Source organism: Accipiter gentilis, chromosome 3 (assembly GCF_929443795.1).
Source record: "Accipiter gentilis chromosome 3, bAccGen1.1, whole genome shotgun sequence".
NCBI classification, from domain to species: domain Eukaryota; kingdom Metazoa; phylum Chordata; class Aves; order Accipitriformes; family Accipitridae; genus Astur; species Astur gentilis.
This window is the reverse complement of record NC_064882.1, coordinates 37300420-37312278: the sequence shown is the minus strand read 5'-3', so window position 1 is coordinate 37312278 and position 11859 is coordinate 37300420. Positions and strand designations below refer to the sequence as shown.

Here is an 11859-nt window from a genome sequence, read left to right as displayed (position 1 = left end):
TTTTCCGAATGTTTCTAAAAGTTATTTCTACTATATAGTCATTAATGTGTTAAGACATGTACAAAAATGCACTAAAGGAGCAGGAATATTTTCCTGCAGGTACTTAGAACCTAATAAATAATGAATGTGGTGGTTAACTACACGGGCAGAGGTACAGAGCATTACCAAGAAAAAAAAACTGCATGAAACCTGGCCTTTGAACGGGTGCGCACCATTGTTTTTAATATATAAAACCACTTGAACATACTCAGCTGCGCGTGGAGAGAAAACAAAAGTAGTAAGCGAGCTTGAATTAACATTATATTTTCAAACGAAACAGATTTAAATATTGCCAAGAGCAGTGAGAGCGTCTGGAGTCGGGTGGAAGGGCAGCAGAGCGAGGCGAGCAGAGCGCCGTGACGCCCTTCAGTGCTGCTTGAGCAGCCACAGAGGTTTGTGCAGGTCTAGAGAGCTGAAGTAAGACCACCACCAAGGCTTCTCCCTGCCCGGCGGCGACCCACCTCGAGCCTCCGGCTGCCCGTGTTGGGCGTGAGGGTCAAAGAGTTCCAGCGGGTCGTACGGGTCGTACGTGTCTTCCATCGACCGGCGGAGGAGCTTGTTGGGCCAAGCCTCAGCAGGTCGCAAGACAAAGTCGACTCGCCCGGCCCGTTTCATCTTGGCAGGAAGGGTGACCCTCTTCATCACCCGGCTGTATCCCGCCGCTTGGGCGCTGATGATGTATGTCCCCGGAGGCAGGAGTCGCCAGTAGTCTCCGTCAGCAGCTTAGGTAAGGTAAAGGCACAGCAAAACCGAGCTTAGTTTTTAGCCTTGCATCCTTTACAGCTACATACGCACGTACACGTGCGTGCACAAGCGTTTAGGGGGCAGGTTTTGAAGGGTTCTCAGATGTTGATTTGGGTTTTGAAAAAAGTTCAGATGCAGACTCTCGAGTGACAAAAAGGGGCTCCGCCTGCGAAAATCTGGCTTTTGGGAGCTAATGGAGTAAAATTCACATGCAAAATGTCAGTAACTGCTGTGCCTGTATCACAGGGAAGGGAAGCTTTCCTTCATGCTGCTTTCCCAGGGGTACAAGGAATAACTCCAAAGAAATCAAACTAATTGAAAACTCTGTGAAACTTAAGAAAGTGAAAGCAGAATCCAGGCAGCAATATATATATATATATATATATATAGCATGTCTAAGGAGCTAAGAAATCCCTGCTTTTATTATATTACATTCAATTACTTTGCAGACATTATAGCACATAAGACTATGGAGTTGGAGCTGCAGCTGGTATAAATTGCCATTAGTGTAAAATGGGTGTAAATTTCCTCCAGCTGAAGGTTAGAGCCTGCAGGCAAAAGCAGGGAGTTTTAAAACCGAATATGTATTCTTCATTTTATATTTCCTTTATTTTGAATGGTAAGTTTCCTAGCTCAGTTAATGTTGCCTTAATGCTATTTTCTCATGGAATTTCTCAGTCTTTTTTAACACTGAAATTAAAAGGCTTTTTAATCATATGACATTCTTAACCCCACCTAACTCAAGAACAAATATTCCTTTTTCCTTCAATGTAAACACATTTTTTATTTAATTCTTAATTCTTTAAAGGTCTACTGCCAATGGAAAGCCATTGTCTGGGAAGAAGTTTGCAAATGACCCTAATTCATGCCAGAGTCTCCCACCAGCCTCAAGGATCTGCATCATCTCCACTATTGTATCCCCTCTAATGTTAGGGTTTTTTAAAGCTGGAAAGCATCCACTACATTATAAACCATTCTGACTTGCCGAATTGATTCAACAACTATCATTAGAGCAAAATGTTACCATTCATGTCTTCTATTTTGCACTCCTATGGCCTACCCTGTTCTAACTGAAATCAATAATAAAATGAGAGCATTGATTTCAGTGGGAGCCTAAAAGCTCAGAACTTTATGACTGTGAAAATTAACAGTTGCATATGCCTCGATACATGTTTACCAGCTGGCGACAGGTATAAAGTGAACATAATTCAATGTTCTTGTTTGTTGCATTTGACATAACTGTAGTCCAAAAATTGCGTATTTTTATGCTTTTCCACATGAGCAAAAAAGGTTGCAGGTCCTTCAATCACTGCAGTTATTCCAGTTGTTAAAGTCAGTGTGGATCCTACTCTAATTTCTACACCTTATGCTCACAATATTTCAACTAACTTATTCTATCAGGGCTCTGCACCTTCATGTGCTGAGTTACAGCCCTTGAGCAGGGCTATCGCCATATTCCCCCAAACATGAAACTAAGGTGGATTTCTGAATCTCATTGAAGACATATTGGATTTGATGGGCGGCAGACAGTTCCAGGCAGAAGTTTCAATGGCAAGGACTAAGTCATCCCAGAGACATGACAGACTCAACAGCCAGTTTGACATGTCTTCTTTCTTGTTATACTAGAAACAAACCCACAGCTGAGCCTTCAGCTCTCCATTAAGGTGCCATTGCTGTCAAATACGACAAGATTTTTGCAGGTTAAGTTCTCAGTGCTTTCATCCTGCCCCAGGAAAAAGCTCAAACTAAAAATATTACCTGTGGTGACATCGTGCTGGATGCCCCTGACTGAAATACGAGCATTTTTTATTGGGTTGCCAAACTTATCAGACACAATTCCTTTTATCCCTCGATGAACCTGACAAAGCAAAGCAAAGTTAGATGGGAGTCATTTATTACAGTACCACCTACTCATCTTCCAGAAAAAACCCTGTAGAAAGGAAAAAAATTTCAAGATATTCAACCCATTATAGAGGCTCTTGGGCAGTAATGCCCCTTCAGCTCACATCCTCTATTTTGGGAGCTCCAAGGGGGCTGAGGGAAAGGGATAACTGAACAAGAGCTTTTTTGGGCTAGGTATGTGGCTCTGCATTGAGCAACACTTCTCGGCACAGATCACTGGCACCTCATGATCTCACCACAATATTTAAAGACTGTTTCTGAATGTCTACCCTAGACCCAGAACGAAAAAAAGAAATGAAAAGTTAAGGCTTTAAAAAACATCTGATGCTCTATACACAATAAGAAGGCATTACTTTAGCTACTTGGGACTCATCATCTCTCTGCTGCCTACACTTCAATACATGTCAGAATGTCATGATAGCAGTGTGTGCAATACCTTTCTTCCCTTCTCTACAAGCACAGAACCGAGCTGCTAGAGCTGATGAGAAACGTGCTTGGTGACAACCTAAAGAGCGATGTGAATTCTGTCATACAGGGAGATGCACAAAGAGCTCACTATATTTGAAGTTCAACAAAACAAACCAAAACAGGAAAAAAAATCCAAGTATTTATACAGTAAACCTCTTAAGGTTCTTGTTTTTGCAACCTCCTGAAATGAAAACATTTCCTATGGGAAACTTTATATGACCTTTTTAAATGAAAAATAATTCCATTTCAACTTTTTCCCTGAACTGCTATAATCAACTTGAGCTGTTCTTTACTTCACTTCCCCCCCAACTCCTTTCTCTTCCTCTCATTTTTCCCTCCCCATTATCCTTTGTCACAAAAGAAGAACAGAAAAAAGAACAAAGCATCAAAATAATGGAAAAAATATATTTGCTTTTTTGTTGGAATATAGAGATGTTTAAAAATAAACATTAAAATATCTAACTTTACAGTAACTCTTAATATGAAGCTGGAAAAAAAAGTCTAGCCTAGTGACAACAGTTTTTTATTTAAGGTGAGGCTGTGTTGTCACTGTTCTTGTTAAACAGCCGTTCTGTACTGAGTGGAGCTATTCACTGGAGAGTTTAGGAGCAATTCAGTATAAGGGCCTGAAAACTGTCCCTTAAGAACTATTATGATGAAGCACTGCAATTTGCTTTTCAGCATGGACTTGAGGATTTATCATATGGATAGTGGGTAAATCTGGTCAGAAGACTCATCTCAGACCCAAATTTAATTTACAGTGTAGGCATACTCAAAGTAGTATGACCTCATCCAACTTCAATAATAATTTTGCAATTACAACATGACAGGATAAAAGTGACAAAATTGAAATTTCTTTAACAATATTGACTTGTTTTGCTTTAGTAAATATACTATTTTTAATTTTGCCTCAAGTCTGTGTCACATAAGTTTGGGAGAGTGTTTTGACATCACTTTTGACAGGGAGAAGAGGTCGGTGTTTATGAAAATGAATTCTGCTTCTGCGTGTTAAACCAAGTAGATTTGTACACACACCAAACAGCCTGGTGTATATCAGAATAAGAAAAGTTTGAATTGGTTATGGCAGACTTAATCCTTATCGGTAGTAATTCAGTCATCCTTATCTACAAAGTTGTTTTGCTTACTGTCCTGCATTTACTCAAAAAGCTTTTCCGGCATAGACTTCTACAGTATCTCACACTATAAAAATCTTTACATCTTGAAGACTTCAGTTGCAATATATATGGATTTAACCCAGCCCCATTTGGATTCACTAAAACTCATTTTCATCAGACAGCTGTAAAATGAAATGAGTTTGGTGGTCTGTACTGTAGACTTTATTGAATGATAATACTTACCACAAGTAGCAAGAGGTTGCTTAGAAAGGCCATAAAAACACTCCTAACAAATTTAAATTACTGCGTACTCTATCAAAATAAGGCATGACAGAAAGCTAATCTACTAATGGCTGAGAGAAAGATGAGCAACTTCTGTTTCTGTATTCACTTACTTATTGTCAGTGAGGTATTTGTTTTTGTTCAGCTTAAACTTATTATTAAAAATGACTTTTAAATGGCATGTTTTAATGCTCACAGACATACGGTTGTTCCTTTAGAAGATCAGGCTTCAGATATTTTGTACTTACTTTCATAAAGAAATCAAGCTGAAAAGTGTGGAAAAGGCATTTCTAGCAAGATACTTAGAACCTCCCCATTTTAGTTGAATCTAAATCTCCTGTTGCCGTGCAGTAGGGTTTGGGCCAAAACCATGGAATATGGAAAGGAAAAAGTTCCAGGCAGCTCTCTGGAAAGCAGATCTTGGTTTATTCTTCAAGAGAAAGGTTGATTCATGTTTTTCTGAATATGTGGGTTTTCTCTAGCATTAAATGTTGGACACTTGATTTATAATGTTGCATAAAGTATTTACAATCCTCTTTCTCACTGTTTTTAAGGCCTTTACAGTCCTCAATCTTCATCCTTCCTGCAATATAGGCCAAGTATTATCTGTGTGTCCTGCTAGACAAACCAAGGCACCGGGGCTCCTGATGGAGTGTGATGATTGATTTGGTGCTATCTCAATAACTAACCAGGGAAACTGTAAAGAAACGAAGATTGACAAAGAATGAAAAAGAAAAACTGTAAACCCAAAGGTCTGTAAAAGCAGAGCCGTACCATTTCCATGTAATTCAGAAGGGCATCTCTGTTTTCATGCCAGATTGTAAACAGTTCCTCCTCCAAAGGAAACTTTTCGCATCCTACCTCCACGGTAACTTCAAAGCAATTTGTGTGAAGGTAGTTAAAATCTGCCATACCTATAAGTTTAAAAAGAAAAAGGAGAGGTCAGGAACAAGCCATGTAACCCTTAACTGGAGCTTTGCTGTTGCAGTCAGCTGAATGCGGTCCCTGTGGGTGTGGATTAATATATTGTAAAGAGTGTGCATGGCCAATATATAAAAAGTATTCAACAAATTCAGAATTCTACAATTCGCTTCAACTACAAATTTACTAATGACAGTGATGCTTCTTTCAGTAGAAAAAGCATAATTTAAAATTATTATCCACCTGACCAAGAAGTAGCAATAGAGAGATAAGCATTGGTTAATCATGGTAATTGGATAATCGGCTGTATCAGAGGTGATTGCCAAGGGTCACCAGCAAAGAGATGACCTTTTGCCATTAGTATGTTCAAAACCGTTTCTGTACAAAAGACGTTGGATATAATTTTCAGAAGAATGTAAGCCGAAGATATTTAAACCTAATTCTCACTCATGCCCCAAAGCTTTCTAAATGCCTGTTTTCAACATAATTACTTGGGGATCCAGCTGAGTCCTACTTGAAAACACAACTGAAGCACTGCTGAAAATTTATGAATACTGATATTTCATGATGCCAGTACTTCAGGAATCCTAAAGAAAACGAAATACTATTATTGGGGAAATCAAATTAGCAACCTAAGCACAAATGAATGGGGTGTTTGTCACAGTTGTTTTCCTTGAAAAAGAGTTTATGTAAACAGATTGAAAAAAGTAGCACTTGCATAGTCTGCAAGATGGATTCAAATTCAAGCCGCTAAGGAATGAGAGCATAGCATTAAGCATGTATTTCTACATTTCAGATTTGAAAACTAGAATGATATTATACGCAATAATAAATTTGACCCTTGTATAACTTGCTAACTTTCCTCAGGTCATATCAGGGTTGAATACCTCCCATGGTATATGAATTTAAATGTTACCAACATACATTTTGCTACTTAAATCCCATACAAGTTACGTTTTGCAGGGGTCTGGCCTGAAAGCAAACTGAAATGAATACAATTATTTCTTTCAAACCCTTGTGTCTCATAAAGGTCATATAGAGGTTTTACCTCACTTGATATGATGGTAAAGTGGTTTTACCTCCAGTGAAGCTGTACCACTCAGCACCATTTATAATACCTCCGCGTTTCACAAAATTTCCGCCACAACGAAGTTCGGATCGGTCCGAGATGACTGGATGTGCATCTGCATAGGCTTTAGCCAGCATTTTAAACATCTGTAACAAAAGGGTTTGAAATACATTTGCTTTTACCAGCTGTAAACGCTGTCATTGTTGCTAGTAACTATTGCTGTTGCAAGCCCAGATGATGAGGCACCCTCTGTCCTCGAGGGTGATGGAGTGTGTGAACCTCTGTGAAAGGATATTCTGCCAGGAAGTTCTCACTTGCCTTCTTCTCCAGGGTCCTTCTCTGCAGCCCAATACATTTAGTCAGAGACAACATTAAATACCAGCGGATTTTGTGATACCTTGGCTTCAACCTATCATCTGGGGCAGGAGTAGAGGGCATGTTTGGTTGTACTTCAAGTCCCAGGTTTTAAAGCTGAAATTAGGTCTCTCCATTATGTTTTAGCTCTTTCTATTTTTACCCTTTCAAAAATACCTACACCAGCCTCAGCCCAACCAGATCTTCGCATTGGCTGCTGCTGTTTAAAATAGACAGTGTCAATTTGCTTTGCACTTATCACTCACACAGGACAACCTGCCAGTTTGATCTCAATGACAGTTGCTTTTTGTGGGGCAGAAACCATTCCAAAAAAGCGAAGGATAGAATGTGGTGATGGAGGATGTCACCACTGATTTCCTAAGAGTGTTGATACTGATGAAGAGCAGAGGAGTCACCACCCAGAAAGGAAAAATGACAGGTACATGTAGTGAAGACAGAAGAAACAGCAGTGATCTGTAGAAACCATTTCTTTGAATCAGGTTCCTGTCATTTTTCTCCAATGTTTATTCAAACTTTCTACAGAAATCCCCCCTCTCCTTTTTGTTTATTTGAACCTCATCTACAAAAGCTATAAATTCAGATTTCAACATTGAAATGACAGCAATTATCAGATGCTACTAGATCCTAATACTCAGCATCATAAGTTTCATTGCATATTGCTTAAGATAATATGTGCAAGAACTTGGGTGGCTAAAATCCTATTTTTAGAAGTGATCCTAAAACTTCATCTTTGATATTGTCATAAAGGATAAAGACCAAAATGATTAAGCACACAACTTTGATCTAATATTTACGGATGTTTCTAATAATCACAAAGCTGAGCCAATTATGGGATCAGGTAGGTAATCAAGTGTATGTGTAAAGACAATTTACCGAAATACTTCTGATGACCAGACACTGAAAATCCTGACTTTACATAAAATGCTTTTGCATGTTGTTTGAGTTTGTATGTGTCTGAGTCTCCTTCGGACAATTAAGTCTCCTTCAAAGTTCTGCTGGAAGAAATGGATGTTAATTAATTATGTTAAGAAGAACTTCTACTGCCAATAGTTTGGGGCCAGGCCTAATATCTTTAAGTTCTATAGGAATTTGGGTCCCAGTTCTGAAACTTCTGTGGAAGATATTTGCTAAAAGTTTAGAAAGTGCCCATGTGACTTAGGAGTATGTTCCTCGCCTTTCCCAAAGATATCTGCAGACATTTTATTTCCAGTGACCAAGTCTTTCTTCTCTTGTTTCACACAAAAAGTCATAAGGTCTTTGCCTGGCCACTAGTGCAAGTGAAAGAAGATGGGTGGCAGTGAGAAGAGAAAGTGAGAAATCCAAATTCAAGTGAACTTGATTTAAAAAAAAAAAAAAAGTAAAGCCTTTTATTAAAAAAAGCTGAAATGTGCTCAGATACCAATACAGTTATTATCACTTAACAGCTAATGTATGACTAGTCATGGACCTCAAAAAAGCTTTGATATTTAGGAGTAATAAAGTGGAACAAAAAGGGGAAAAAACCCCAGAGGAATCCTTGATGCTTCATTTGGTAAAATGAGGTCGGTTCTGTTACCCTGGCCAGCTCTTTTGCCCCATCAACTGCCACAGGTTGGCTTTTTTAGGGGGACAGAAGAAGGTATTTCCATTCACCGAAGGGAACGCATTTGCCTTGGTGTGCACCTTTCTGCTCCACTGAGCGCAGGCATCAATGCAGCTTCTTGTGTAACACAAAACAACAAGAGCCTGCTAAAAACATCCACCTCCGCAAAAGCCAAAAAATGGGAAAGTTCTGGATCAGGTGGGCTGAACCAGATGCAAGATCGTGAGTGTAAGGACACAGTCCAGCTTTGAGTCTCCTTGGTCTCAGCAAGGTGCCAGCCCAGGCTGTGATGCAGGCTAAAGAGGCTTGAAATCCGCAGTGTCTTGGAGCAGGTGCCAAGAGGATCCTCGTGCTACCACGCATACACCACGGGGGACACAGGGAGGTGGCAGCACCCAGACGTATTTTCAAACAGGGCAACGTGGTCTGAATATACATCACAGAATTTGACTTTTAAATTTCTGGCCATTATCTGCATTGCAGTGTTTCACCCTGGGCTGCAGCCAAGGGTACAAACTTGCTTCATTTCTCCTTGTGCTGCAAATTCGACGGTTTGGCAGTCAGAACAACAGTTATGGCTAGCGTGTGGCAGGTAAAACAAGCCGCTATATTTCAGGATGCAGGTTCCCCAGCAGCAGCAGCTGCAGATGACATTACTTAAATGCCTGTCACTTCACAGGTACAGGTTTTTAGCTTTCTGGGCAAAATTTAAAGTGATACTGATAGTGTTGTTAAGGTTCCTGTACCGACTCATTTGAAAAAGTGGTTTTAACTGAGGACATCCCTAGCCCTCCCCTGTAGGTTTTAAACTTCCAAGTTTGTAGCTAACTTCCCAGGCTTTGCAGCCACTGACTGCAGCCGTCACTGGTGTGAGGTCATCTGTCTTACACCACCGCACACCGGGGATGCCATTCACACTTGCCCACCCGCGTACTGCATCGGGATGGAGCACTTTGTCCGTGTGACTGCATCGTTTCACTCGAAACACACATGCTGTCCCTGACTGGAGGTGATGGAGGGACTGCTGCTCCACAGGTGAACTGCTTGATAAGGCACACACGGCCATATTCCTCCACCGTCTACGCGTAAATCAAAATACCCCTAGCCCAGGTGACGGGATGTAAGGCACACACGGCCATATTCCTCCACCATCTATGTGTAAATCAAAATACCCCTAGTCCAGGTGATGGGATGTAAGTGCACAGGTTTCTGATTCGCCCTAGTCCTCGCCAAGAGTTTCTTTCATTACCACCCAAAAGATATTTCTTTCTGCTGTGCAGTGCCTAGGTTTTTTTACTGCTAAATCATTGTCATACATGCATAGTCAGTAGGTATCCTACAGCTCAGAAGAGATGGATTGATAGAGAAAAAGTTTGTAGTCATAAATATTTAAATATTTAATATGTGCTGGTGAGAATTGTCACTTTAGAAGTAGTCAGTCCAAAGATATGCTCAAAGATAACGGATGCTTCAAGTCAAAGATCAACTTCTGACTATTTTCAACTGCTGTTATATAAAGAATCACTTTTTCTTAAGAGGCCAGGGACACTTTTAGCATATGCTAGAAGGCTGAAAAACTAGCTGTTCTCCTAGCGGGCATGTCGGCAATGAATACTAGATTGAGGAAACCAAAGGGAAATAGGAAAGATGGCAAAAAATTTCACAGAAGATTTACAGTGAGTCCCAAATGGGGCACTTTCCAGGCACGAAAGGGGAAAACCATTCCCGTTCATCTGACCTGGAATAAATGTTACAAGGCTGCCACCATATGGCAGCCGGCCTTTTTTTTTTTTCCTACAGATTTCAACAGAAAATAACACTGCTGGTCAGGCTTGTTCCTTTTCTTCTGGAAATCTGTGGTAAAAATATCACAGCCTACACCCTTTAAATAGTAAAAGCCTGGCTTTTCCTAACCTGTGCCTTGTGAAATCACGTGTGGCCCCACAAAACATGGATAAATCTTTACAGATCAAGCTCATAGCATGTAAATGATCCTATATTTTAAAGCACATTAAATAAGTGTATAAATCATATTATATATCTGTATATATACATGCATTATATATACAAACATGCGATTTATTACATATTTAATACATACTTGCATGCATACATATACACACATGTGTACAATCTAAATAAATCAAAGTTTGTTACTTGTTAAAAGAAAAAAGTTTCCATAGTTCCACACGTGAAGACCATATCGATATGCTCACCTTGCAAAAACAACATTACCTTCTCATCAGGTGTAGGGGAGAACATTTTTTCTTCCATAGGATGCCTTGAATAGTCGTAAGGATAGGTCACAACCAGCTCACCCCCATGGAGGCTGGCAGAGAGCACGAACGGGATAGATCTCAACCACTTCATGACTGCTTTCGTCTCAGGGGCCACCTGAAATCCAGGAGAAAAAAAAAAAAAAAAGCTGTGAGTAGTCATGCAGCTCTGAAGGGGTTTGATCCTGGGCAGGATGAAGCCCAGAAGAGAAGGTAGTGTGTCAGAAAGGAGAATGCTGAGGTTTTTTGGCTCTTCCATCCCAAAGGTTAATGGGGGAAGAGCCTCAGTTTCCTCCAGGGAACAGATGAGACACACTGTTTATTGTGGAAAAAATGAAAAAAAAAAAAAAAAAGAAATAGAAACTTTGACAAAAGAGTAACTTTCTATTACAATGACATTTTCAGCAGCTGAAAGCGATGATAGCAGCATTTTAGGCTTGAAAAATTGTGGCATTGTACCCCTACTTGCAAACCAAACTCCTTATTGGATTTCATCTCTGAATCAGCAGGATTTACTTTGGACGGGTAAACTGGAATATGGGGATCAATTTGTAATTCTCAGCGCTTGTTGGAAATACATTGTCTCACCTGCTATCCTTTGGTCCAGGTTCATCCGCAAATAAGTGAAACCTAATGTCTATAAAACACAGCCATGACTGCAGTTTACCTGCAGTGAACCGCGGCAGTTAAGTCACACAATTTGTCTTGCTGGCAGTCCAGGCTCAGTAACGGTGGCCAAGGGAGCGGGCACTGGACTGCCGGAGCTGCCCGGGCGCCCAGCCGGCTCCTTCAGCCCCGTGTTCCGGGGACCCGCTCCGGTGCGAGCTAATTCTTAGGGGTAACAGTGTCATCTGGTGGCCGGTCCCTGCAAGCCCAGACCCACGCCAGTGCCCTCGGAGGAGGTGAGGTGCTTTTCCTCGCAGCTTGTTGAAGTTACCAGGGGGAAAGTGGGTGAGGGCAGAGGCTGCAAATCCGGACTCTGCTTTGCACAAGTGCAGATACGCAGGTTTTGAAAAAAATTAGCAAGATCCGTTACGGTGGACTTAGTTCAGCATCTACATAGGACTGCTAACGTTGCATACCACC

General features: G+C 40.6%; 1 protein-coding gene across 2 annotated transcripts in view; it reads right to left on the bottom strand.

Annotated features, from left to right (window-relative positions):
* Positions 1 to 238: 238 nt before the first annotated feature.
* Positions 239 to 11859, bottom strand: part of CPZ (carboxypeptidase Z) — a 35981-nt gene continuing 24360 nt past the window's right edge. For both annotated transcript variants that reach the window (XM_049791032.1, XM_049791024.1), the window contains exons 7-11: positions 10733 to 10891; positions 6551 to 6686; positions 5325 to 5464; positions 2542 to 2641; positions 239 to 761 (exon numbers count right to left, since the gene is read on the bottom strand). In XM_049791032.1, the coding sequence (XP_049646989.1) occupies positions 406 to 761; positions 2542 to 2641; positions 5325 to 5464; positions 6551 to 6686; positions 10733 to 10891 (891 nt within the window). In that variant the 3' untranslated portion in view covers positions 239 to 405. The remainder of the gene's footprint in view (positions 762 to 2541; positions 2642 to 5324; positions 5465 to 6550; positions 6687 to 10732; positions 10892 to 11859) is intronic.